This window comes from Chrysochloris asiatica, unplaced genomic scaffold, assembly GCF_000296735.1.
Source record: "Chrysochloris asiatica unplaced genomic scaffold, ChrAsi1.0 scaffold00078, whole genome shotgun sequence".
Classification (NCBI taxonomy): Eukaryota; Metazoa; Chordata; class Mammalia; order Afrosoricida; family Chrysochloridae; genus Chrysochloris; species Chrysochloris asiatica.
Window position 1 is genome coordinate 2,785,705 of NW_006408596.1, and position 22,469 is coordinate 2,808,173.

General features: G+C 43.7%; 1 protein-coding gene across 1 annotated transcript in view; it reads left to right on the forward strand.

Annotated features, from left to right (window-relative positions):
- Positions 1–22,469, forward strand: part of VPS33A (vacuolar protein sorting 33 homolog A (S. cerevisiae)) — a 50,959-nt gene that overhangs the window by 24,768 nt on the left and 3,722 nt on the right. The window contains exons 5-11 of the mRNA XM_006865487.1: positions 5,062–5,178; positions 5,472–5,646; positions 8,151–8,344; positions 14,590–14,716; positions 16,270–16,337; positions 17,377–17,514; positions 21,808–21,945. Of these exons, the coding sequence (XP_006865549.1) occupies positions 5,062–5,178; positions 5,472–5,646; positions 8,151–8,344; positions 14,590–14,716; positions 16,270–16,337; positions 17,377–17,514; positions 21,808–21,945 (957 nt within the window). The remainder of the gene's footprint in view (positions 1–5,061; positions 5,179–5,471; positions 5,647–8,150; positions 8,345–14,589; positions 14,717–16,269; positions 16,338–17,376; positions 17,515–21,807; positions 21,946–22,469) is intronic.

Below are 22,469 nucleotides of genomic sequence, written 5' to 3' on the forward strand. Positions count from 1 at the left end.
AGAAAGCAATAGATTTCTTGCTTCTGCCACAGATTCCCCCAGCTGTGAGCCTTCCAACCTTCTAAGTATTCCTTTATATGCGGTTCAGAGTTCTGGGACCAGCCCCTGAACCTGCTTGGTCAGGTATTCTGTGTTGTTGTTGGCGGAGCTCTCTGCTATACGTCCACCCGATCCGCCATCTTGTTTGTTCTCAATAGTTCCTTTTTTGATGTGTGGTTTTATGATGCCGAACTTGCTGTTCTGGAGACTGGAACTTTTGAGGCCCACTAGTATAGTAGCCTCAGCCCTGGTGGGGAGCAGTAGGATAAACACTGGACTGCTAACCAGAAGGCCGGCAGTTCAAACCCACCAGCTGCTCTCAGAAACCTTTTATAGGGTCGCTGTAAGTTGGAACGCACTCGACAGCACACAACAACAGTGTAGTCGTAGAGAGCCCTGGTGTGGCGCTATAGTATAAGCAGTGGACTGCCAACTGCAAGTTAACACCAGCTGTTTCTAGGGAGAAAGATGCAGCACTCTGCTCCCGGTAAGATGTGAGGCCTTGGAAACCCCCTAGGGCCGCTGTTCTCTGTCCTCCAGGGTCAGTGTGAGTCAGAATCGAGTTGATAGCAGTGGGTGGCTGTGTTACATGAGATTACTTGAAGCTTTTTCTCCCCAATATGTCATTACAATGATTGCTGCCTTGAAACAAGAGTTATTTGGGGCGTTGTTGTCGTTAAGTGCTGTGGAGTCAGTTCTGACTCATAGTGACCCTGTATAGGGTTTCCGAGAAGCAGCTGGTGAGTTTGAACCGCCAACCTTGTGTTTCCATCTGACCTTGCAGTGCAGTGCATTAACCCACAGCGCCACACCAGGGCTCCCATTTGGAGGTTACCAGTGCTCAGTTGTATAACTGACAGCTTTTCCTCTCTTCTGGGATGTTGGGAGCTTTTCTGTTTTGTATTTTCCATGTCGTCCAGTGAGGGTGTAGACTTCTCCCCCTGCATTTAATATGAAAACTTTTCAGACATACAGAAGTGGACAGGATTATTCCTTGGGTGCTCGTATACCCACTACTTGGACCCTGTCTGGAACATTTTGCTGTATTTGCTTTATCACATGTCTTTATAGGGTGGTACACATTTTATGTCGCTAATTCACATCTGTGTAATTAATGTCGTTTGGCAGCAGCAGAGACATACTTGTCCGGGCCTGGCAGAACCTGGCCAGAAGAAGGCTTCCTTGTTCATTTTAGTGATCATTTGCCAAGAAACTTGGAATTATTTTCTCTGGAGAATTACAAGCCCTTTGCTTTGTATGTTCACTGCAGATTAATGAATTAGAAATCAAGAATTTTGCCTAAACGGTGAAGCGAAGAACTCCAATCTAATGTTCATTGCAGTCCTGGTTTCTAATGGAATTGAGGTGGTTTCACTTCTTTGTGTGTGCTTGGTTTATTTACCTATTTTATGTTCACTTTTTTTAATGTTTTATTGTGAATTATGTGACAATTTACATGGGAGGACATTAGCTTTACATTCATCCTATCGTATATCGTTTCATTGCCATGGTTACAATCTCCTCCATGCATCATCAACCAACCAAAGGGTATACCCTGCAAGCCTGCTCCCTGGTTGTCAGTACATAGCCCTCTTCCCTCTCTGGGTCTAAAGTCCCCAGCCATTCTGTCTCTCCACATCACCGTCTCTGCCTCCATCTCTGGTGTCACTGCTTCTCTGGGTAGGGTCCCTCACTCCGCTCTTCTCCCTTGATGGTCCCAGGGACCTCCGCTCCTGGACTGCAAAGTCAATCACTCCCCTCCTTTTGCTACAAAACGTCTACCTTTACATTTCCAACCCTCACAATCAGTCCTGATAACAATTATTCACTATTGTATCACAAGAGACCTATCCGCATCTCCTTTCATCAACCCCACCTAGACAGATTAGACACTGCTCAGTGGAGATTCTACCTTCCTCCATGCCCTCTGGATCTAGGCTCCCTCTTGAAAGCTTGTAAGTCAGTCGCTTCTTGCCTTTGTAGCCCTGCCCCTCCCCCATTTTGGGTTATGGTCACTCTTTCGGTGAAAGTTTACCAGCAGAGTACAGGGTCAGTGAACAAGACGAAGACCTTTAACAAGTCGGGTAGACAGAGTGGCTGCAGCGTGGTCTGAAACATACCAGATGGTGCGGCTGGACCAGCACCTGGCAGGGGTTCGTGCTGTCGTACATGGACGGAGTTGTGTGAATTGTAAGCAACGTGAACAGCATCTCTCAACAACAATACATAGACCACGTCACCAATTTCTGCATGTACAGTTCATTGATACTGATTGCGTTTTTTCAGGTGCTCCAACCTTTTCAACTTTCCCAAAAGATTTCACCATTACTAACCCAGTCTTACTGTCTGGCAAAGCTTCTCATTTGCCCTTGGGAGTTTCTGTTGTCAATTTAGTCACAAAAATTCCTTAAAAAAATATAGGTCTCCATGTCGGCTTTCTTTTCTAACTAGGCTAAACTGTTCTTTCGGGAGGAGTCCTGCTATAGTGCTATCGGATAAGCATTGGACTGCTAGCCACAAGGTCAAGGTTCAAACCCCCCAGCTACGCCTTAGAAACGCTATACAGGGTCTCTGAGTTTGATTGGATGGCACTTAATTGTTGTAATTGTTGTTAAGTGCCATCGAGTCAGTACCAACTCATAGCGACCCTATGCACAATAGAATGAAACACTGCCTGGTCCTGGGCCAACCTCACATCATTTCTACATTTAAGCCCTTCGCTGCTGCCACTCTGCCAGCCCCTCTCATTGGGGGTCTTCCTCTTTTTCTCTGACCCTCCACTGTACCAAACATGATCCCCTCCTCCAGTGACTAGTCCCTCCAGACAATATATCCAAAGTATAAGAAATGAAGTTTGGCCATCCTAGCATCCAAGGAGCACTCTGGCTACACTTCTTGCAACAAAGGTCTGTTTGTTCTTTTGGCAGCCCGTGGCACTTTCAATATTCTCCTCCAACACTATAATTCAAATGAATCAATTCTTCTACGGTCTTCCTTATTTACTGTCCAGCTTTCGCATGCATATGAGGTTATTGAAAATACCATGGCTTGGGTCAGGTGCACCTTTAGTCCTCAAACTGACATCTCTGCTCTTCAACACTTTAAAAAGGTCTCGTGCAGCAGATTTGCCCCGTGCAATACGTCGTCTGATCTCTTGACTGCTGCTTCCCTGAGTGTTGTTTTGTTTTTTAATAATTCAATATATCACACTCTCTAACTAAAATCTTTTGATGAAATATTTAATTTTAAAGAAGTCCCATTTATCTAATTTATCTTCTGTCATTCAAGCACTTGTAGTTTTGTTTGATAGACTATTTGTACCAAAAATTAGCTTCCATAGTTTTGACACTAGGTTACCTTTCAGGAATTATTTCGTTTTTGCTTGAAAATTTAGGACTTTGAAACATTAGAGTTAGTTTGCACATGGTGTGAGGTATGCATCCTGATGCATTTTTTCTGCATGTGAATATCCAGTACCATTTGTTTTTTTCCTGTGTATTCCATCCATTGTCGGTTTTGTTTTGTTTTTAATTGTGAATTGAGTGATAGTTTACATGGGAGAACATCAGCTTTACCATCATCCTATCGTATTTCATTTCATTGCAGTGATTACAGTCCCCTCCATGCATCATCATTCCACAACATTTGCTTCCATTCCCTCTGGTTTTTGGTTTTTTTTTTTTGGTTGTACTGCTTTCATGGGTTTTTTTTTTTTTAATGTTTTATTTTGAGTTATGTGATAGTTTACATGGGAGAACATTAGCTTTACATTCATTCTATAGTATATGGTTTCATTGCCATGGTTACAATCCCCTCCACGCATCATCAACCAACCAAAGGGTATACACTGCAAGCCTGCCTCCCAGTTGTCAGCGCTTCATGATGGTTGATTTCAGTTCTCTTTAAAGATTTTCTCTAGGGAATAGTTTGGGAAGGGATGTTCTTTGTGTGTTTATAAACGCTGTGCATAACTTTTAGTGTTTCTTAGCATCAGGAGGCACCTCTAGGTCTTGCCGTGCCTTCAGGGCATGAATGTGACCATTTCTGTCATCTTCCTGTGCAAAATGTAGGGGTCAGACATCTGCTTGGTTGAAAGCTGAATAGCAATGATCAGTATATTGCAGACCTCATTTGTCTCTGTGGAAAACCACTGTATGTAAACTCCGCCTCATTTTTTTGTACATGTTGCAAAAGGTGCCACATGTAACAAGGCAGGGTTAAGGGTGCCAACTCTTAAGGGTTAAAGCTCCCCACTCCCCCTGTGCAGTATAAAATCCATGTTATAATTTGCTGTTGACTCTGGGATGACACTGGTTTGACCTGCATGGGCTCACGTTTATGTGGATTTTTCCCTGCTGCTATTCTGGTGAACTTGAGTGTTACCAGTATCTGCTAATACCGCTCTCTGCATAGCATCTCTCCAATGAGGATGGATGGAAGGGGAAGGGGCTAGCTAGCAGTTACCAGAGAAACCAGCAGCTCACAGGGAGATGATTAGCATCCTGTGTGGACACTGGCAACACTTAAGCTCACCTCAGTGACAAATGGGAAACAGTCTGCCTTTAAGCTCTCTCTGCCCAGTTCAAACCCATGTTGTTCAACAGTCAGCTGATACACTGGGTTCACAAAAATGACTGCATTCCCATGTGTGTGGGCACTTGGCCTTTCCAAAATATGCTACCCAAGTTCACATTCACCACCATGAATTAGCGCCCCCTCCCCCTCCTCAGTGTAAGCCTTTACTAATCCCAGTTTCAGTCAGGAGCTGATGAACTGAGCTGGTATAAATAAGTGTGAGCACCCTCCTTCAGAGCCCCCAGCTCTGCCTCGGGAGAGTCAGGGGGCTCACCATTGGTCGCGGTGCTACAGCTCTGGCCCCATGGTTTAGAAAGACATCTGTGTGAATGGACTTGAGACCCCGCTTCCCACCTCCTGGTTCTGGGAGCCAGGGCGGGCCCCTGGCTGGCCCTGAGCTGGTAGCTGTCCACCAGCCTGCAGGTAACTGGTCTTTCCTCCCTGCAGGAGTGCTACCTGGAGAGCGACCAGACAAGCCTCTACCACGCCGCAAAGGGGCTCATGACCCTGCAGGCTCTGTATGGGACCATCCCCCAGATCTTTGGGAAAGGGGAGTGTGCACGGGTAAGAAGGGTGGGGGTCTTCTGGGGGTGAAGGGAGGACACCTTGACCCCAAAACAGGGAAGGAGTGGGGGGCTTTAGAAACACGTGTCTGGCTTGATGGCTCGTTGGGAATGGTGGCTGCCATTGACTATGGTATAAATACTTCCCAGTGGCTGCTTAATCCTTTTCGGAGGCACTGGCCCACAGCTTTTCTCCTCTTTTCACTTTTGTGGTTATCTTTCTGTTTTTAACCCAATTTTAAAATCTACTAGTTTCCGGAGGGCCCTACCTAATCTAATTGTTTTTGTTTCTAGCAAGTGGCCAATATGATGATCAGAATGAAGAGAGAATTTACAGGAAGCCAAAATTCAATATTTCCTGTGTTTGATAACCTCTTGCTGCTCGATCGAAATGTGGACTTGTTAACACCTCTAGCTACCCAGCTTACATATGAAGGGCTCATTGATGAAATTTATGGCATTCAGAATAGTAAGTACAATGACCTCTGCTTTCACTAACAGGTAGTCTAATAAGAAAGGTCCTGGTGGAGTGCTGTAGGAGAAAACATTGAACTGTGAGCTTAGCCACAAGGTTGGTGGTTCAGACCTACCAGCCACGCCTCAGAAACCTTAAGCAGGGTCACTGAGTTGGAATGGACTCAGTGGCACTTAAGGACAACAACAATCTGATAAGATCCTTTACTTTGGAGGAGACCATTTTTATGTTGTGTGGTTAAGCATTATTTAAACCTAAAGAGTTGGTTTCTAATGATTTCAAAGCATATGTTAACATAAACTCTTTTTTAAAAAAAAAAATTGGCAACCTATCGAAATTTTCTGATTCTTGGTGTAGCAAAATCCAAAGAATATCCCTTGAGGAGTCATTCCAAAAGGGGTAAATGTTGCATAAAATTGTGTATCACTGCTCATTTACTGAAATATTCTAAATCCAAATGACTGGGGACATGACCAAATAGAATGCACCCATGAAAGTGATAATGGTGGGACATGAGAAAACTCATATCCAGGTTACTTCAAACTGTGAGTTTTATGCAACATACTTTTACGTGTCATCGTGTCGATTCCAGCTCATACAGCCCTTGTATGGGGTTTCTAAGGAGCAGCTGGTAGGCTTGAACCGTCAACCTTGTGGTTAGCAGTCCAGAGCTAATCCTGCAGCCACCCCAGATCTCTGCAGATATGTGTGTCTGTGTGTGTAATGATGCTGAGTTCTGTGCTGTGCATTCAGCCTCTGTAGTTACAGCAACTACACGCACAATGGAATGAAACACAGGCTGGTCCTGAACCTGTGATCACTTGCAGATCCATTGTGATCCATAGTGTTGATCCACAGCTGAGATCTGGATTGTTGTTGTTGTTGTTGTTAAGTGCCGTCGAGTCAATTCCGACCCATAGCGACCCTGTATAGGGTTTCTGACGAGCAGTTCGTGAGCTTGAACCACCAACCTTGCAGTTTAAACGGCTTTGTAGTCTGGTGCATTAACCCACAGCACCACACCAGGACTCATCATCAAAAAGATAACGTTGTTGTCGTTAAGTGCCATTGAGTTGGTTTTGACTCATAGTGACCCTGTATTGGGTTTCCAAAGAGTGACTGGTGAGCTTGAACTGCTGACCTTGCACTTTACACTGACCTTACAGTCCAGTACACGAGCCCACAGTGCCACAGGAATTAGACAGTGCTGTAGTGGGGGAGGCCTTGTGCGTGGTGCAGTAAACGTTGGGCTGCTGACCACAGGTGGGCAGTTCAAATGGTAAACAGAACTTAAAAATAGGTCATTTTGGCTGCAATAGGGAGAACGTGGACTACTGGTGTGGACTGTGAACCACAGGTTGGTGGTTCAAACTCACCAGCTCTCCTTGGAAACCCTACACAGGGTCGCTATGAGTAGGAACTGACTTGAAGGCACTGAAAACCCACACAAAGGGGGGACGAAGGAGCCCTTGTAGTGCTTGCTGTGCATTAAACATTGGGATCCTAACCAAAAGATCGGCAGTTCAAACCCACCATCCACTGTGTGGGAGAGGGATGAGGCTGTCTACACCCATAAAGATTTAGTCTGAAACTCTGTGTAGGGTTACCATGAGTTAGAACGGAATTGATGGCAATGGGTTTGGTTTGGGTTTGGTGGAGGTGGTGGTGATGTGCCGTGGAGTCGGTTCCGACTCATAGCGACCCTATACAGGGTTTCCGAGGCTGTAAATCTTTACAGGAGCAGAAAGACTCATCTTTCTCCTATGGAACAGCTGGTAGTTTTGAACTGCTGACCTTGCGGTTTGCAGCCCGATTCGTAACCACTACGCTACCAAAGCTCCTCTGGGTTTGGTAGTGAGCCATATATGTTGTTGTTAAGTGCTGCTGAGTTGGGTCCGACTCACAGTGACCCTGTATAGGGTTTCCAAAGAGCGACTGGTGGGTTTGAATTGCCAGCCTTGTGGTTGGCAGTCCAGTGCATATCCTACAGCATCATACAAGGGATCCATGTAGGTGCCCTATAACGAGATAGTCTTAGTTGTAGTTCGCTGCCATTGAGCGGGCTTCCAATTCATGGTGGTCTCATACACAACAGAATTAAACGCTGCTTATGTCTATGGCATCCCCATGATCCATTGCTGATCTGACCCTTATGATCCGTAGTTTTCATTGACGGATTTTTCAGAAGGAGATCGCCAGGCCTTTCTTCTTACATTAAAAAATAGGATGACGACACTTATATTAAATAAGCACTCCATTCTGTTTTTTGTGACGACACTAATGTTAAGTAAGCACTCCGTTCTGTTCTTTGTGAGGACACTAATGTTAAGTAAGCACTCCGTTCTGTTCTTTGACCATGGAACAAGCCCAGTACCATACACAATTCTTTGTTTTGTTTTTAACCTGAGTTGAACAGTTCTGCTTTGTGTGGTCCCTGGATTGCTCCTCCCAGTAACCACACACACAAACTTTCCCCCCACCCACCCACTGTTGTGCAGGTTATGTGAAGTTACCGCCAGAAAAATTCACCCCTAAGAAGCAGGGTGAGAGTGGTAAGGATCTTCCTACAGAAGCTAAGAAGCTGCAGCTGAACTCTGCGGAGGAGCTGTATGCCGAGATCCGAGATAAGAACTTCAACGCCGTGGGCTCCGTGCTAAGCAAGAAAGCAAAAGTCATTTCAGCAGCCTTTGAGGTGAGATGTGTAGTGGTTGTCACAGGCTAGCCTGCCCACCCCACTGAGAGCACGCAGTGAGCAGGCTTTGAGGTGAGACGTGTAGTGGTTGTCACAGGCTAGCCTGCCCACCCCACTGAGAGCACGCAGTGAGCAGGCTTTGAGTGAAGCCGCCCTTTCTCATCAAACCAAACCAGCTGCCTTTGCCTCAGCTCCAACTGTGACAACCCCTTATGTGTCAGAGCAGAGCTGAGCTCCAGGGGGTGTCCAGTGGGTGTGGTCTTTATGGAAGCAGGTCACCAGACCTTTTTTCCGCAGGTTCAAAACACCAACCAGTAGCCAAACAAACTGTTTACATCACCCAGAGACCTTTCTCGTCCCAAGGTTGTGTGCCTTCCTGTGGATTCTGACTCCTAGCAACCCTAGAGGACAAAGAAGATCTGCCCCAGAGGATTTCTTAAGCTGAGATCTGTAAGCGAGCAAATAGCCAGGTCTTTTCTCCCCCTGAGCAGCTGGTGAGTTCAGATCACCCACCACTGATCATGCAGGGTTCCTTCTCTTACCCTAAATAAGTATTGAAGGTCCCCAAGTTTTCTGTTCAGAGTTTTCTCCAGACCCATGACCAAAAGATGTGGTATTAGGTGTAGCTCCTTTATTTTTTTTTAATTTTGCAGTTTACAAGTTATCCTGGTATATTTTTGTTTGCCTTCTTTTAAGCTATTTCCTACCTCACTGACAAGGAAGCCAACCAGCTATGGTGTAAAGAAAGCATCCTTGCGGTCTGTGGGGAGAGATCCATGTTTAGAGAACAGGACAGTGGCTGGGAACCCTGCTGGGGTGGCAGGTGATAATGAGGTTGGCATCCCCAGCAGGACAGTGCCTCTCCACAGACGCCTTCATTATCACCCTCCTGCCTCTTCTTGCCCGTTTATCCAGCGTATTCCCACGTAAGCTTGGTTCTGAAGCATGGGAATTCACTACAAGGATAAAGTAGGACGACTTCAACTTTGGAAACAAATAGAGTCTGTTAGATGCTGTTGAATTGGCTTTGACTCAAAGCTATCCCGTGCACACCAGAAGGAAACTGCCCAGCCCCGAGCCCTCCTCACTGTCCTTCCTGTGTTTGAGCCCATTGCTGCAGCCACTGTGCCAGTCCGTCTTGTTGGGGACCTGCCTCTTTTTCAACAGACCGTCTGCTTTAGCCAATGTGATGTCCTGCTCTGGGGCCTGATGCCTCCTGATCACACAGTCAAAGTGAATGAGACACAGGCTCGCCTTCTTGCTTCTAAAGAGCACTCTGGCTGTACTTCTTCCCAAACAGATTTGAAGGGTCACCCACGGGGGTCAGGTTAACAGAGCTCCTAGGCTCCAAAGACAAAGAAGGCGTGGGTGGTGCATGTCCAGAAAACGATCCCATTTGCTACTCAAGCGTAGCAAATATGGATAGCGGCAGAGCAAGCAGAGGGACATTTTGGAAACTCATTTGCCTGCCACCGAGTATGTACTTCAAGATTTTGTCTTTCTCAGGAATCGTATTTGTTAATGGATGTCACGTATCTCTGGAAATATTTTTGACTAAAAGCATCACATTTTCCACACACTAAAAAAATGTTTTCTCATCTCTAAGTGAAGCTCACTTATGGACAGTATTTAACACTTTAGGTTCCACAGCAAGAATGGATTTTTGTTGTTGTTGCAGAGGAAAAAAATTTCCCTGCTTTTCCATGTTTCCCGTTCATGGTGTTTTTCTTTCTTTTCAGTTTTTTTGTTCAGAACTTTTTTCTTTACTTACTGATAATCCCCACAACCACCACTCGTCTGTTGATTTGTCGCATTGTGGTGGCTTGTGTGGTGCTGTGATGCTGAAAGCTATGCTGCTGGTATTTTAAAGAGCAGCAAGTTTGCCCACAGTGGATAGGTTGCAGCAGAGCTTCCAAACTAAGACAGACTAGGAAGACGGAGAGGTGGACTACTTCCAGTATTTAGTCACTGAAAACCTTAGGAATAGCAACAGAACATTGTCACATATAGTGCTGGAAAAGGAAACCATTATGAATAGCAGTAGAATACTGTCAGATATAGTGCCAGAAGATGAGACCCTCAGTTTGGAAGACAATTCCTAGTGTGTTCTAAATGCGACTGAAAAGTAGCTTGATCGTAATGACATGAATGGAGTAAAGCTGTAGGGACCTTTTTGTGCTAATAGAGCAGAAGTCAAAATCAGGAGAAACAGCTGCAGACATCCATTAATAATCAGGACATGGAATGTCTGAAGTTTATATATGTATGTTGTTGTTAAATGTCGTTGAGTGGATTCTGACCCATAGTGACTGTGAATAGGGTTTCCGAGGAGCAGCTGGTGAGGTTGAACCACCGACTTTGTAGTTCAAATGGCTTAGCAGTCTGGTGCATTAACCCACAGCACCACACCAGGACTATATATATATATGAAAATTGGAAATCATCAAAAATAAAATGGAAAGCCTAAAGATTGATATCCTATTTTGAATCCAACAATCATGGCTTATTATGCTGGAAATGACAAACTGAAGAAGAAAAGCATTGCATTCATCATCAAAAATAACATTTCAAGATCTATCTTGAAATACAACACTGTCTATGATAGAATAGTGTCTGTACATCTACAAGGAAGACAAGTTAGTATCACTATTCAAATTTATGCACCAACCACTAAAGCCAGTGATAATGAAATTCAGAGTTATCCCAACTTCTTTAGTCTGAAATTGATCAAACATGCAATCAAGATACACTGATCATTACTGGTGATTGAACTATGAAACTTGGAAACAACAAGGCTCCGTAGTTGGAAACTGTGGCCTTGGTGACAGAAATGATGCTGCAGTTTGCAAGGTGTTCAATTGTAAGTGCCTTTTTTTTTTTTTAAGTTTTTATTGTGAATTGAGTGATAGTTTGTTGTTGTTGTTAAGTGCCATCGAGTCAGTTCCGACCCATAGTGACCCTGTATAGAGTTTCCGAGGAGCAGCTGGTGAGCTAGAACTGCCGGATTTGCAGCCTGGTGATAGTTTACATGGGTGTAAATGCCTTTTTAGGAAAACAAAAGATGACTCTATATCTGGACCTTACCAGGTGGAATACACAGCAATCAAATTGATTACATCTGTAAGAAGAGACAATAGAGAAGCTCAGTATCATCAGCCAAAGCAAGGCCAGGGCTGACTGTGGAACTGACCATTAATTGCTCATGTGCAAGTTTAGACTGAAGCTGAAGGAAAATAAAACAATTCCATGAGAGCCAAAATAGGACCTTGAATATATCCCACCTGAATTTTGACATTGTCTCAATAACATATTTGATGCATTAGACACTAATGACCAAAGACCAGAAGAGTCGTGAGATGACATAAAAAACATCATACAGGAAGATAGCGAAAGGTAATGTAAAAGACAGGCAAGAAAGAAAATATCAAAATGGATGTCAGAAGAGACTCTGAAACTTGCTGTTGAGCACAGACATGTTAACACAAACTGAGGAAGTGAAGTAAAAGAACTGAACAGAAAACTTCAAAGGACAGCTTGAGAAGACAAAGTATTATAATGAAATGTGCAAGCCAAAAGGGAAGAACACACTCAGCATTTCTCAAACAGAAAAACCAAGGAAAAAATTCAAGCCTCAACTTGAAATACTGAAGGATTCTCTGGGCAAAATACTGAATGATGCAGAAAGCATCAAAAGAAGATGGAAGGAACACACAGAATCACTGTACCAAAAAGCAATGATTGCTGTTCAACCATTTCACGGGATAGCATGTTATTAGAACCAGTGGTACTGAAGCACGGGGGGACAGCGAGGCTCCAGGAATTGATGGATACAAATTGATCTCTTTCAACAAACTAGATGAAGCACTGCAAGCACTCACTTATCTATGCCAAGAAATTTGGAAGACAGCTACCTGGCCATCCAATTGGAAGAGATCCATATTTGTGCCTATTCCAAAGAGAGGTGACCCACTGGAATGTGGAAATCATCGAGCAGTATCATTAATATCACATGCAAGTAAAATTTTGCTTCATATGAGTCAAAAATGATTACAACAGTACACAACAGTACACTGCCAGAAATTCAAACTGGATTCAAAAGAGGATGTGGAACTAGGGATATAATATTTAATGTCAGCTCTATCTTGGTTGAATGCAGAGGATATCAGAAAGATGTTTACTTGTGTTTTATTGACTATGCAAAGACTTTTGACTGTGTGGACCTCAACAAACTACAAAAACATTGTGAAGAACACTTAATTGTGCTCATGAGAAACCTGTATATAGACAGAGAGGCAGATGTTAGTATAGAACAAGGGAATACTGAATGGTTTAAAATCAGGAAAGGTGTCCTCCAGGGTTGTATTCTTTCAGTATACTTACTCAGTCTGTATGGTGAGCAAGTAATTCGAGAAACTGGATTACATGAAGAATGTAAAATCAGGATTGGAGGAAGACTCATGAACAACCTGCGATTTGCAGATGATACAACCTTACTCTCTGAAAGCAAAGAGGACTTGAAGACCAAAGACTACAGCCTTCAATGTGGACTGAGTCTCAATGTTACAGAAAACAAAGATCCATACATCTGGGCCAATAAACAACATGATGATAAAGGGGAAAAGAATTGAAGTTGTCAATTGCATCATTTTGCGTAGATCCACAATCAATACTCTTGGAAACAGCAGTCAGGAAATCCAGTGACTTATTGCATTAGGCATATCTGCTACAAAACACCTCTTTAAAATGTTCCAGAATAAAAAGATCAGTTTGAGAACTAAAGTATTCTTGACCCAATCCATGGTATTTTTACTTGCCTCAGAAGCATGTGAAAGTTGGACAGTGAATAAGAAAGATTATAGATGCATTCAACTTACAGTTTTGGAGAAGAATATTAAAAATACCATAGACTTCTAGAAGAACAAACAAATCTGTGTTGGAAGAAGTGTATCCAGAATGTTCCTTAGAAGCTAGGATGGCGAGACTTCATCTCTCATACTTTGTACATATTATTAGGAGGGCTCCGTCTCTGGAGAAGTACATCAGACTCGGTAAAGTAGAAGGTTGGTGAAAAAGAGGAAGAGCTGCAAGGAAATGGGTAGACCCAGTGGCGGCGGCAGTGGACTCAAGCGTAGCAAACATTGTGACGGTGGCACTGGACCCGGCAATGTTCCGCTCAGTTGGACACAGAGTATCTCTGAGTCGACACTGACTCGATAATACCTCAGAACAACAATCTTCCACCAAAGAAACCTTAGTGATGCAGTGGGTTAAGTGTTGGGCTGCTAACCAAAAGGTTGGTGGTTCAAACCCTCTAGTCGCTATGTGGGAGAAAGACAGGGCAGCCGACCTTCTTAAAGATTGTTGTTGTTAAGTGCCGTAGGATCATTTCTGACTCATAGTGACTCTGTATAGAAGTTCCAAGGAGCATTGAACCACCGACTTGCCGTTAGCAGTTCAGTGCTTATCCTACAGCACCATACCAGGACTTCTTAAAGATTACAGCCTCGTAAACCCTCCTCTGTCTTACAGGGTTGTTGTGAGTCAGCAGCTACTGGGTGACTGTTTGGTTTTGATGGGTCTTCCCCAAATACTCACACCCACAGAATAACCAGTCACAAAGGATAAGCCAGTGTCCAGGAAGGTTGGCATCAGACTGGCTCTTGTCTAAGGTGATGTAGCAAACTAGCTCCACAAGCTCTGCTTTCAGGTATATACTCAACTCCTATCTTTCTCTAAATGAGAGGGTTTCAAAGAGTTCCTGGAAAGATGGAATTGAATGATAAGGGAATTTCATCCCGAACTTTCTGATGCCCCTCTGTATATGTAATGTCAGATCTGGGTTTGGCTTGATTATTTGTATTCCATTCTTCCTTTCACAGTAAGCCCCCTGCCATCAACTCGGTTCTGACTCACAGTGACAGGCTGTAAATCTTGAAAGGAGCAGACCGCCTCATCTTTCTCCCACAGAGCAGGTGGTGACTTAGAACCACTGACATTACGAATTATAGCCCAGCTCTTAACCTACCGCTCCACTAGGGCTCCTTTCATTTCACATTGTTGAGTGCCATGGAGTCAGTGTCAGCTCACAGCAATCCTGTATAGGGTTTCCAAGGAGAGGTTGGTGGGTTTGAACTGCTGACCTTTTGAATAGCAGTCCAGTGCTTATCCTACAATGCCACGCCTAGGTTAAATGTACACATCCTGTGAAAAATGCACATAATTCTTCCCTGTCTGACCCATTGCAGGAGAGGCACAACGCTAAAACGGTTGGGGAGATCAAGCAGTTTGTTTCCCAGCTGCCCCATATGCAGGCTGCAAGGGGCTCCCTCGCAAACCACACGTCCATCGCCGAGTTAATCAAAGATGTGACCAGTGAGTATGTTCTGGAACACTTGTTTTCATCTGGAGTCGGACACGTTGGTTATTGGCTCCATGATACCTGTATGGGGAAATCCGTACTGTCTTCATGTCGGTGTCCCACGCGATCTGTAAACAGAACATTCCTAGCAAACCTTTTATATGCTGAAATGGTGTCAAGTGAAGACACTATTGCCATTCATGTATACAGGGACATTTTCTGAGCATTCCTGCATTCCAGAAAATAACCCACCAAGTCATACCAAATAACACACCAAACTTTACACGCAGTGTTCAGTGCTGTGTGTAGCTCCATGGGAAGGAGCTTGGTGGTACCACTTCACTGCTGGGGTGCGTGATGCCTCTTAAACAGCTTGCTGCACAGCAGACGTGCTGAATGCTAGCTTCGCTCTTTGCCCTTTAGATTACTTTCAGTTAGTGAAAACCTTCAGTCTTCTATCAGCACAAACAGGAACTAACAGATCTGCTAGTGACATACAGCAAACTTGTGGAAAGCAGGGGGTACCTGTACTAGGTATCCTTCTCAGTGATAATGTTTTGTACTGATAGTTTTTAATGTTCAATTTTTTTGTTTACTCAATTTTTTCCATTAATAAAATAATTTAACCATATGACAAAGTGCTTAGAATATAGAGAAAAGACAAAAACGTATACATAAGCCTACTGCCATAACGCAGAGTGATTAGTTTCTTCTAGTGTTTTTTTTTCTGTTGTTAATTTTTAAAGCCAGGTGCTGTGGAGTTGACTGACGCATGGCGCACCCATGTGTGTCATAGGCGTCCTCTGCTCCATAGGTTTCAGTGGCTGATTTTTCATAAAGTGAATCACCAGGGATTTCCTTCTAAAGTGCCTTTGAGTGGACTCAGATGCTCAACCTTTCAGTTAGCAGCTGGCACATTGGCCACTTGCGCCACTCAGGGAGAAATGTGATGTTTCGAGAGAGTCTTCCCCTGTCCCCTTAAAAGCTTTCCACAGAATTGTTACAGAGAGCATATGTCGAGTATCTTGACAGAGTTCAGAAAATGTGTATGAAACCAGGTGCCAGTTCATTAAAACCCAGGCCATAAAAGCAGAGCAAGAGGTTGTCTGATGTCTGCTTTATGAATTGTGCTTCAAATCTTAGATGAAACACAATGTGGGCAAATCAATCCCTGGGTTTCATGTGAATAGAGAAGAAATCCATTGAAACTAGATTGAATCTAATGCCAGAAATGAAATGTTCTTGGGACAATAGCTTGTATTGATACTGAGGCTCATTCTGCCCAATTCTGAGCTCTATATTTGGACCCTAAGTACAGCAAAGGGGTACAATCATTGACCATCTCTAAATCCAGGGTATGAGTTCAAAGCTTATAAACTTATCATCTGTTCTGGAAGAATTTGTGGGGTTTTTTGTAGGTAATGGTGTGAACTTTTGCTTGCTAATTCTGTGCATATTGTGTCTCTAAATTATGCTCTTTGTATAAAAACATATCTGTAAGTACACTATTAAAGGAAATTCACATTTATATTGTATCTAAGTTGCAAATGTGCTGATTGTATTTTAGCTTCTGAAGACTTCTTTGATAAATTAACAGTGGAGCAGGAGTTTATGTCTGGAATAGACACTGATAAGGTACGTGGACGTAGAACAGCTCTGACAAGTAATTGATAGTTTTGCAAACATAAACTTGTAGCCTAAAGTAATTGCTTACATTCCTGTGCCTTGTCTAAATATTTTTCAGAGCAATTGTGAAAATAGAGATTTTTCTCACATCACAAGCATTTAACCTTATTCTCTGCAAGGCAGTTTTTGTGATAGGTGAGAGCCAGTCCTGAAATCACAGCTCTTGAAGGACTATAATACATAAATTGAGAAAGTTACTTGTTGAGAGAATTTGGCATGCAAATTAATAAGTTTATGGAGATTCCCGACTACTGGGGACAATTAAAAGTCCGATTTCTGTATGATAAATTGCTGGTATTATTGAAATCCACTGGGTCACTCAGTGCCCGAACACTTGGGAAGCACTTAGGAGGTTTCCCGTGGAGAGACGTGTGGGGGCAGTCATTTGACTTGTGTGATCGATGAGATCCTTGCTGGGCCTACGTTCCTGTGAGACTTGGCCTGGTTACTGGGAGTTTGGGGTCGGGGGAGGACAGGGGCAGGGCTGAAGGAGCAATTTGTTTGGGGAGCACTTAATTGTTGGGCAACAGTGACCTGTATGTCCGAGTAGAGCTACCCCAAAGCTGTCTTGACCAGAGCTGGTCACCAGATCTTTCCCTCTCCAAGCCTCTGGGTGGATTTGAACCTCCAACCTTAAGTTAGCAGCCAAGTGCTTAACTGTTGTGCCAGCAGAGCCCGGAAAATGTGACAATTTAAAAACTATCCCCCATCTGATCCTCATATGTTTGAAAAATAATAGTAGCCATGAAGTATTGTTCTTTGGTCCCCAAACCAAGTGCTTAGTAAGTGGATATTTTCTGTGTCTTTTTTAAAAAAGCAAACAACAAACCCAGTGCCAAGTCAGTTCCAACTCAGAATGACCCTATAGGATAGAGTGGAACTGCTCCTTAGGGTTTCTGAGACTGACAGTCTTTATGGGAGCAGCCAGCCGTGACTAGCTCTTGTATTTAACCCACTGAGCCACCTGGGCCCTTTTCTTTGTGTCCAGATCAACAACTACATTGAGGATTGTATCGCCCAAAAGCACCCCTTGATCAAGGTGTTGAGACTTGTTTGCCTCCAGTCCGTGTGTAACAGTGGACTCAAACAAAAAGTTTTGGACTATTACAAGAGAGAAATTCTCCAGGTCAGTAGATTTTCAAATTACTAATTTGCCAAAGAAGAAAACAACTTTTTTTTCTCCCTCTGCCGCAGGTAACCCCTAATAAACTTGTGTCTCTGTGCATTTGTTTGTTCTGGACATTTCATGTCTTTCTTTTCCTGTTTGATGTCTTTGACTCAGCAGCCTCACGTTTTCCATCTTCATTGACAATACAGTCTGCACCCAGACGCCCTTTCTCCTTATGACTGAGTCACATTCCATGCTGGGGCCATCCCACAGCCATCAAGACGATTCCGAGTCACAGTGACCCTGTTGGACAGAGGAAAGCTGCTTCCAAGTTAGTCAGTCTGCCTCAGTGTTCTCTGGAGATGCTGCATCTTATTTATCCATTCACCTATTGATGGACATTTAGGTTGCTTCTACCTTTTGGTTATTGTGAAAAGTGCTTCCATAGAAAACATCTTTTTGTTTTGTTTTTTCTTAAAATTTCATTTTATTGTTTTTGAGAATGTATGGAGCAAAATGTCAATCGGACACTTTCTGCATGTGCAATTCAACATTATGGATTGCATCTTTCAACTTGTGCAACTTTTCTCACACTCCTTTTCTGAGTTGTCCTGCCCTCATTAGCATAAACTCACTGCCCCGCAAGGTTTCCATCTAGTTCCGAGTTGCAGTTATCAGTTTGCTCCTATGAGATCGTTTTTTAACGAGCATAATGCTCAGGGTAAACCTTTTTCACTAGTTCAGCTAAAACCATTGTTTGGTTTTAAGATGACTTCAGGAGTATTTTTGGTTTAAGTTTTCAAGATGATCTCAGGGCAATAGTTTCTGTAGTTGGAAGACACCTAATTAATAAGTAGTTTATGAAGCTGCTATTTCTACCACTGTTTTCTGTTTTGTTTTTCTCATCACCTGAGAAAACTGTTCTTGGAATTTATTCTTGTTGCTTGCATCTCCCATTCAGAACAGTCAACACAAGCTTCATTCTGCAGTAGGCTCTATTGGAAGACGTTTGGGTGATCCCAGTTATTCATCCTCACAGCTCTCCTGTGAGTTCGGGACTGGTATGATCCCCATTTTGTGGGTTAAAAAATTAAGACAGATGGATTATATGAAGGGGTTTCAAAAAATTAGCAGAAAAATTCCATTATCTTTTCATTCATTTTTTTCACAATCTTTTAATATGCCCAAGATCACCCTGCTAGTAGGTGAGAGAACCCCAAAATAAAGAAGAACCAAGCCCTTTGCCGTTGTGTTGGTTCCTGCTGTTAGTGACCCCATAGGACAGCCTAGAGCTGCCTTAGAGGGTTTCCAAGGCTGTAATCTTTATAGACGGAGACTCACACATCTTTCTCCTGATGATTTCTTTAGTCCAGTGCTTACTCACTCTGCCACCAGGGCTGAAACCCATGGGCTTTGGGTTCAGCACCCATGTAGTTATCCAGATGCAAGTTGACGAAAGAAGAGAACGTTTCCTAAATGTTTTCTAACAGTTCTTCGTAAGGCTACTGAAATTCAGCCTGTGTTACTTTCTACCAGAAAGTGGCAGAGTGCTTAAGCACCCTGGTGTCACAGTGGTTAAGCACTTGGTGGCTAACAGAAAGTGGCTTCATGGGAGAAAAGACCTGTTGATCTGCTCCTGTAAAGAAGTCATGTGACTTCACGCAGGTGGCTGTGTCTGCTAGTCAGCAGCAACCCCCGAAAATCCAGATGGTCAGCCCACAATGGTCAGGAACTGTCGCTGGTTACCAGCTCCCCTATTGATTGATGACAAGCTAGGAAACCCAGTGGGGCAGTAGTTCTCCTCCATCCCGTGCATGGGGTTGCTGTGAGCCACATTCAACTTGACAACACTTTATAGTATAAGGAAACACATGTCATTATTTTTTAACATCCTCTCTTGTTTAAAAATGTCTTGTGTCATGTTTATTAGCTCTCATTAGTCCCCGTCCAGAACATTGTTGATGTCAGGACTCATGAAATATTTTTGGCCTTTTTAAATTTTAATTTCACAAACAACACATGCATTCTCATCTCTTATCGTGGAAGATTCAGGTCATGCAGAAGTGCGCAGAGCAGACTCTGACACCCCTGCACCCACATTCCTGTCTCGTTCCCCTCCCCAGATAGGGCCATTGGCAGTGCATGGGTTTCATCCTTCCAGGCCCCTCTCCTTGGCATCTGAATGTAACGAATGTTACCCTGTGTAGGCTTTGGAGTAACCCTGTTTCCATCTGCTCCTCGTTAGTAATGTGGGACCTCAGACCTGCTATTTAAACGTCTCCTTAAAAGGGAGATAGCAGGAATCCGTCTCAGGGTGACAGGATGAATTGCTGAGTTAACATGAGTAAAGCACTTAGGGCAGTGTTCGGCATGCAGCCGGTGTTACAGGCATACGCATTTTACTCCATTTCACTATGTTGTGTTTCGTAGAGACTGCTCCCCTGCCCCCAAAACTGAATGTTTGTGGTCACCCTGCATTGAGCACATCTATTGGTACAATTTTTCCTACAGTGTGCTCACTTTGTCTGTCTGTGTCACATTTTGCCACTCCCTTGCTGTTTCAGACTTTTGCAAAACACTCCTGCACATTTAAGACTATCCTGTATTGTAAAAATAACTTCTTTTTTTTTAATGTTTTATTGTGAATTATGTGATAGTTTACATGGGAGAACATTAGCTCTACATTCATCCTATCGTATATTGTTTCATTGCCATGATTACAATCCCCTCGGTGCATCATCAACCAACTAAAGGGTATACACTGCAAGCCTGCCCCCCAGTCGTCAGCACATAGCCCCTTTCCCTCTCTGTGTCTAAACTCCCCAGTCACTCCATCTCTCCATGTCATCATCTCTGCCTCCATCTCTGGTGTCACTGCTTCTCTGGGTAGGGTGCCACTATCTTCTCTTCTCCCTTGATGGTACCAGGGACCTCAGTTCCTAGACTGCAAAGTCAATCACTCCCCCCCTTTTGCTACAAAACATCTACCTTTACATTTCCAACCCTCACAATCAGTCCTGATAACAATTATTCACTATTATATCACAAGAGACCTATCCACATCCATTTCATCAGACAGATTGGATACTTCTCAGTGGAGATTCTACCTTCCTCCACACCCTCTGGATCTAGGCTCCCTCTTGAAAGCTTGTAAGCCAGTCACTTCTTGCCTTTGTAGTCCCTCTCCCTTCCATTTTGGGTAGCTAATGTCCAAGTTGCCCATCCCTGTCTACTCTGTGTATGGAGGGGGTGGGAATGATCCTTACTGTAAACATTTGTTCCCTGTTTTGAGCCACTGCATCCGTAGGTGTAAGTCAAGTTCATCAAATTGTATCAGATTACTCTTTTTTTTTTTCCTCTTCTTCTTCTGATCATCCAGTCATAGAAGCCAGGTCAAGTGGGTATTATGTGCAAGTGTGAGTGTTCTTATGCATTTGCCCTCTCTTCTTATCAGCTGGACCCTTCACTCTCCACTCTAGTCCTTTGTGGCTATGTCACTGACTCTGGGCCCCAGAGCCCCCAGGTTTTGTCATACTTCTGGCCTATCACATCTCCACCCAGGTTCACAGGACTCTGTTGACCATTGTAGGGCTTAGCTCGCGGCTTCATTGCTGTTTTTCCATCACTTTCCCTTATCAGTGATGAGCGTGGTCACCAATCAGAGCATGTATTCCCATTGAGTCTTAGTCTTGGAAGGGGTTTGCCCTGAGGGGACCTGACCACTTGCCTTGATGTCTCCTTGGCGAGCAACTTGCTTGTTCTTGTAGTAATCAGTTGGATAAAAATAACTTTTATGTTCACTGAGAAACCAAAATATTTCTCAGACTTGCTTTATTGCAATAATTTGCTTTTATCACAGTGCGCTAGAACCGGACTCGCGATCTCTCCGAAGTTGTCCTCTATCCGTATGCGTTAGCTGTTATGTCTTTTTTAAAATTTTGTAACAGAACTGAACTCTACTCCTCATGTTGTTGTTGTTGTTAAGTACCATCAAGTCAGATTTTCTCCACGAGCTTTTTGAAGCCTCCCAAATATTGTAGTTTACTGGCTGTTCATGTAACGTTTCTAATATTTCAGAGTATTTTTAAATCTGTTTGAATCAGTCAACTGGATTAATTATAATAGGCAAGCAATTTTGGGATCAGTTATGCCCCGCCAGCCTGTCACCTGTGCCCTTCGCAGGCACTGCCTGGACTTTGGCATTGTGCCTTAGAGAACAAACCAAATGCATTTGTTGGAAGTGCTCTTTTTAGAAATTAGCTGAAACCGTCTTCCTGAACCGACATCAAAGCCACAGCCCTTACATTACAGACCTACGGCTATGAACACATCCTGACCTTGTACAACCTTGAGAAAGCTGGACTCCTGCGACCGCAGACAGGGGGCCGGAACAATTACCCGACAATTCGCAAAACATTGCGGCTCTGGATGGACGATGTCAACGAACAAGTAAGAAAGCAGTTTAATTTCTTTAGTTAAAGGTTTATTATGACAACATAAAGGAGGACTGGTGGCATAATGGTAAAGCACCTGATTAACAGCTGAAAGGTCAGCAGTTCAAACCCACCAGCCGCTCCATGGGAGAAAAGATCTGGCGATCAGCTTCCAAAAAGACTTCATCCTAGAAAACCCTCTGGGACAGGTCTGCTCTGCCCTGCAGGATTGCTGTGAGGCAGAAGCTAACTAATGGCACACAACCATGACAGTATAGGGTTAGATCCTAGGTGGGTAAGCACTTGACTACAAGCCAAAACGCTGGCAGTTTGTACCAGAGGCACCTCAGAAGATAGGGTTGCTGATCTGCTTCCAAAAGCCACAGCTTTGAAACCATGTGGGACAGTGGTAGTCTGCACACATGGGCCTTACTGTTTACAGTAATCCTGGGTAATGCTTTTGGAAGAGCAGTGCCGTCATGTGTTGTGTCCAGCCGGAAGCAGAGGCAGAGCTGGAGGGCATGAGGAAGGTAATACAGT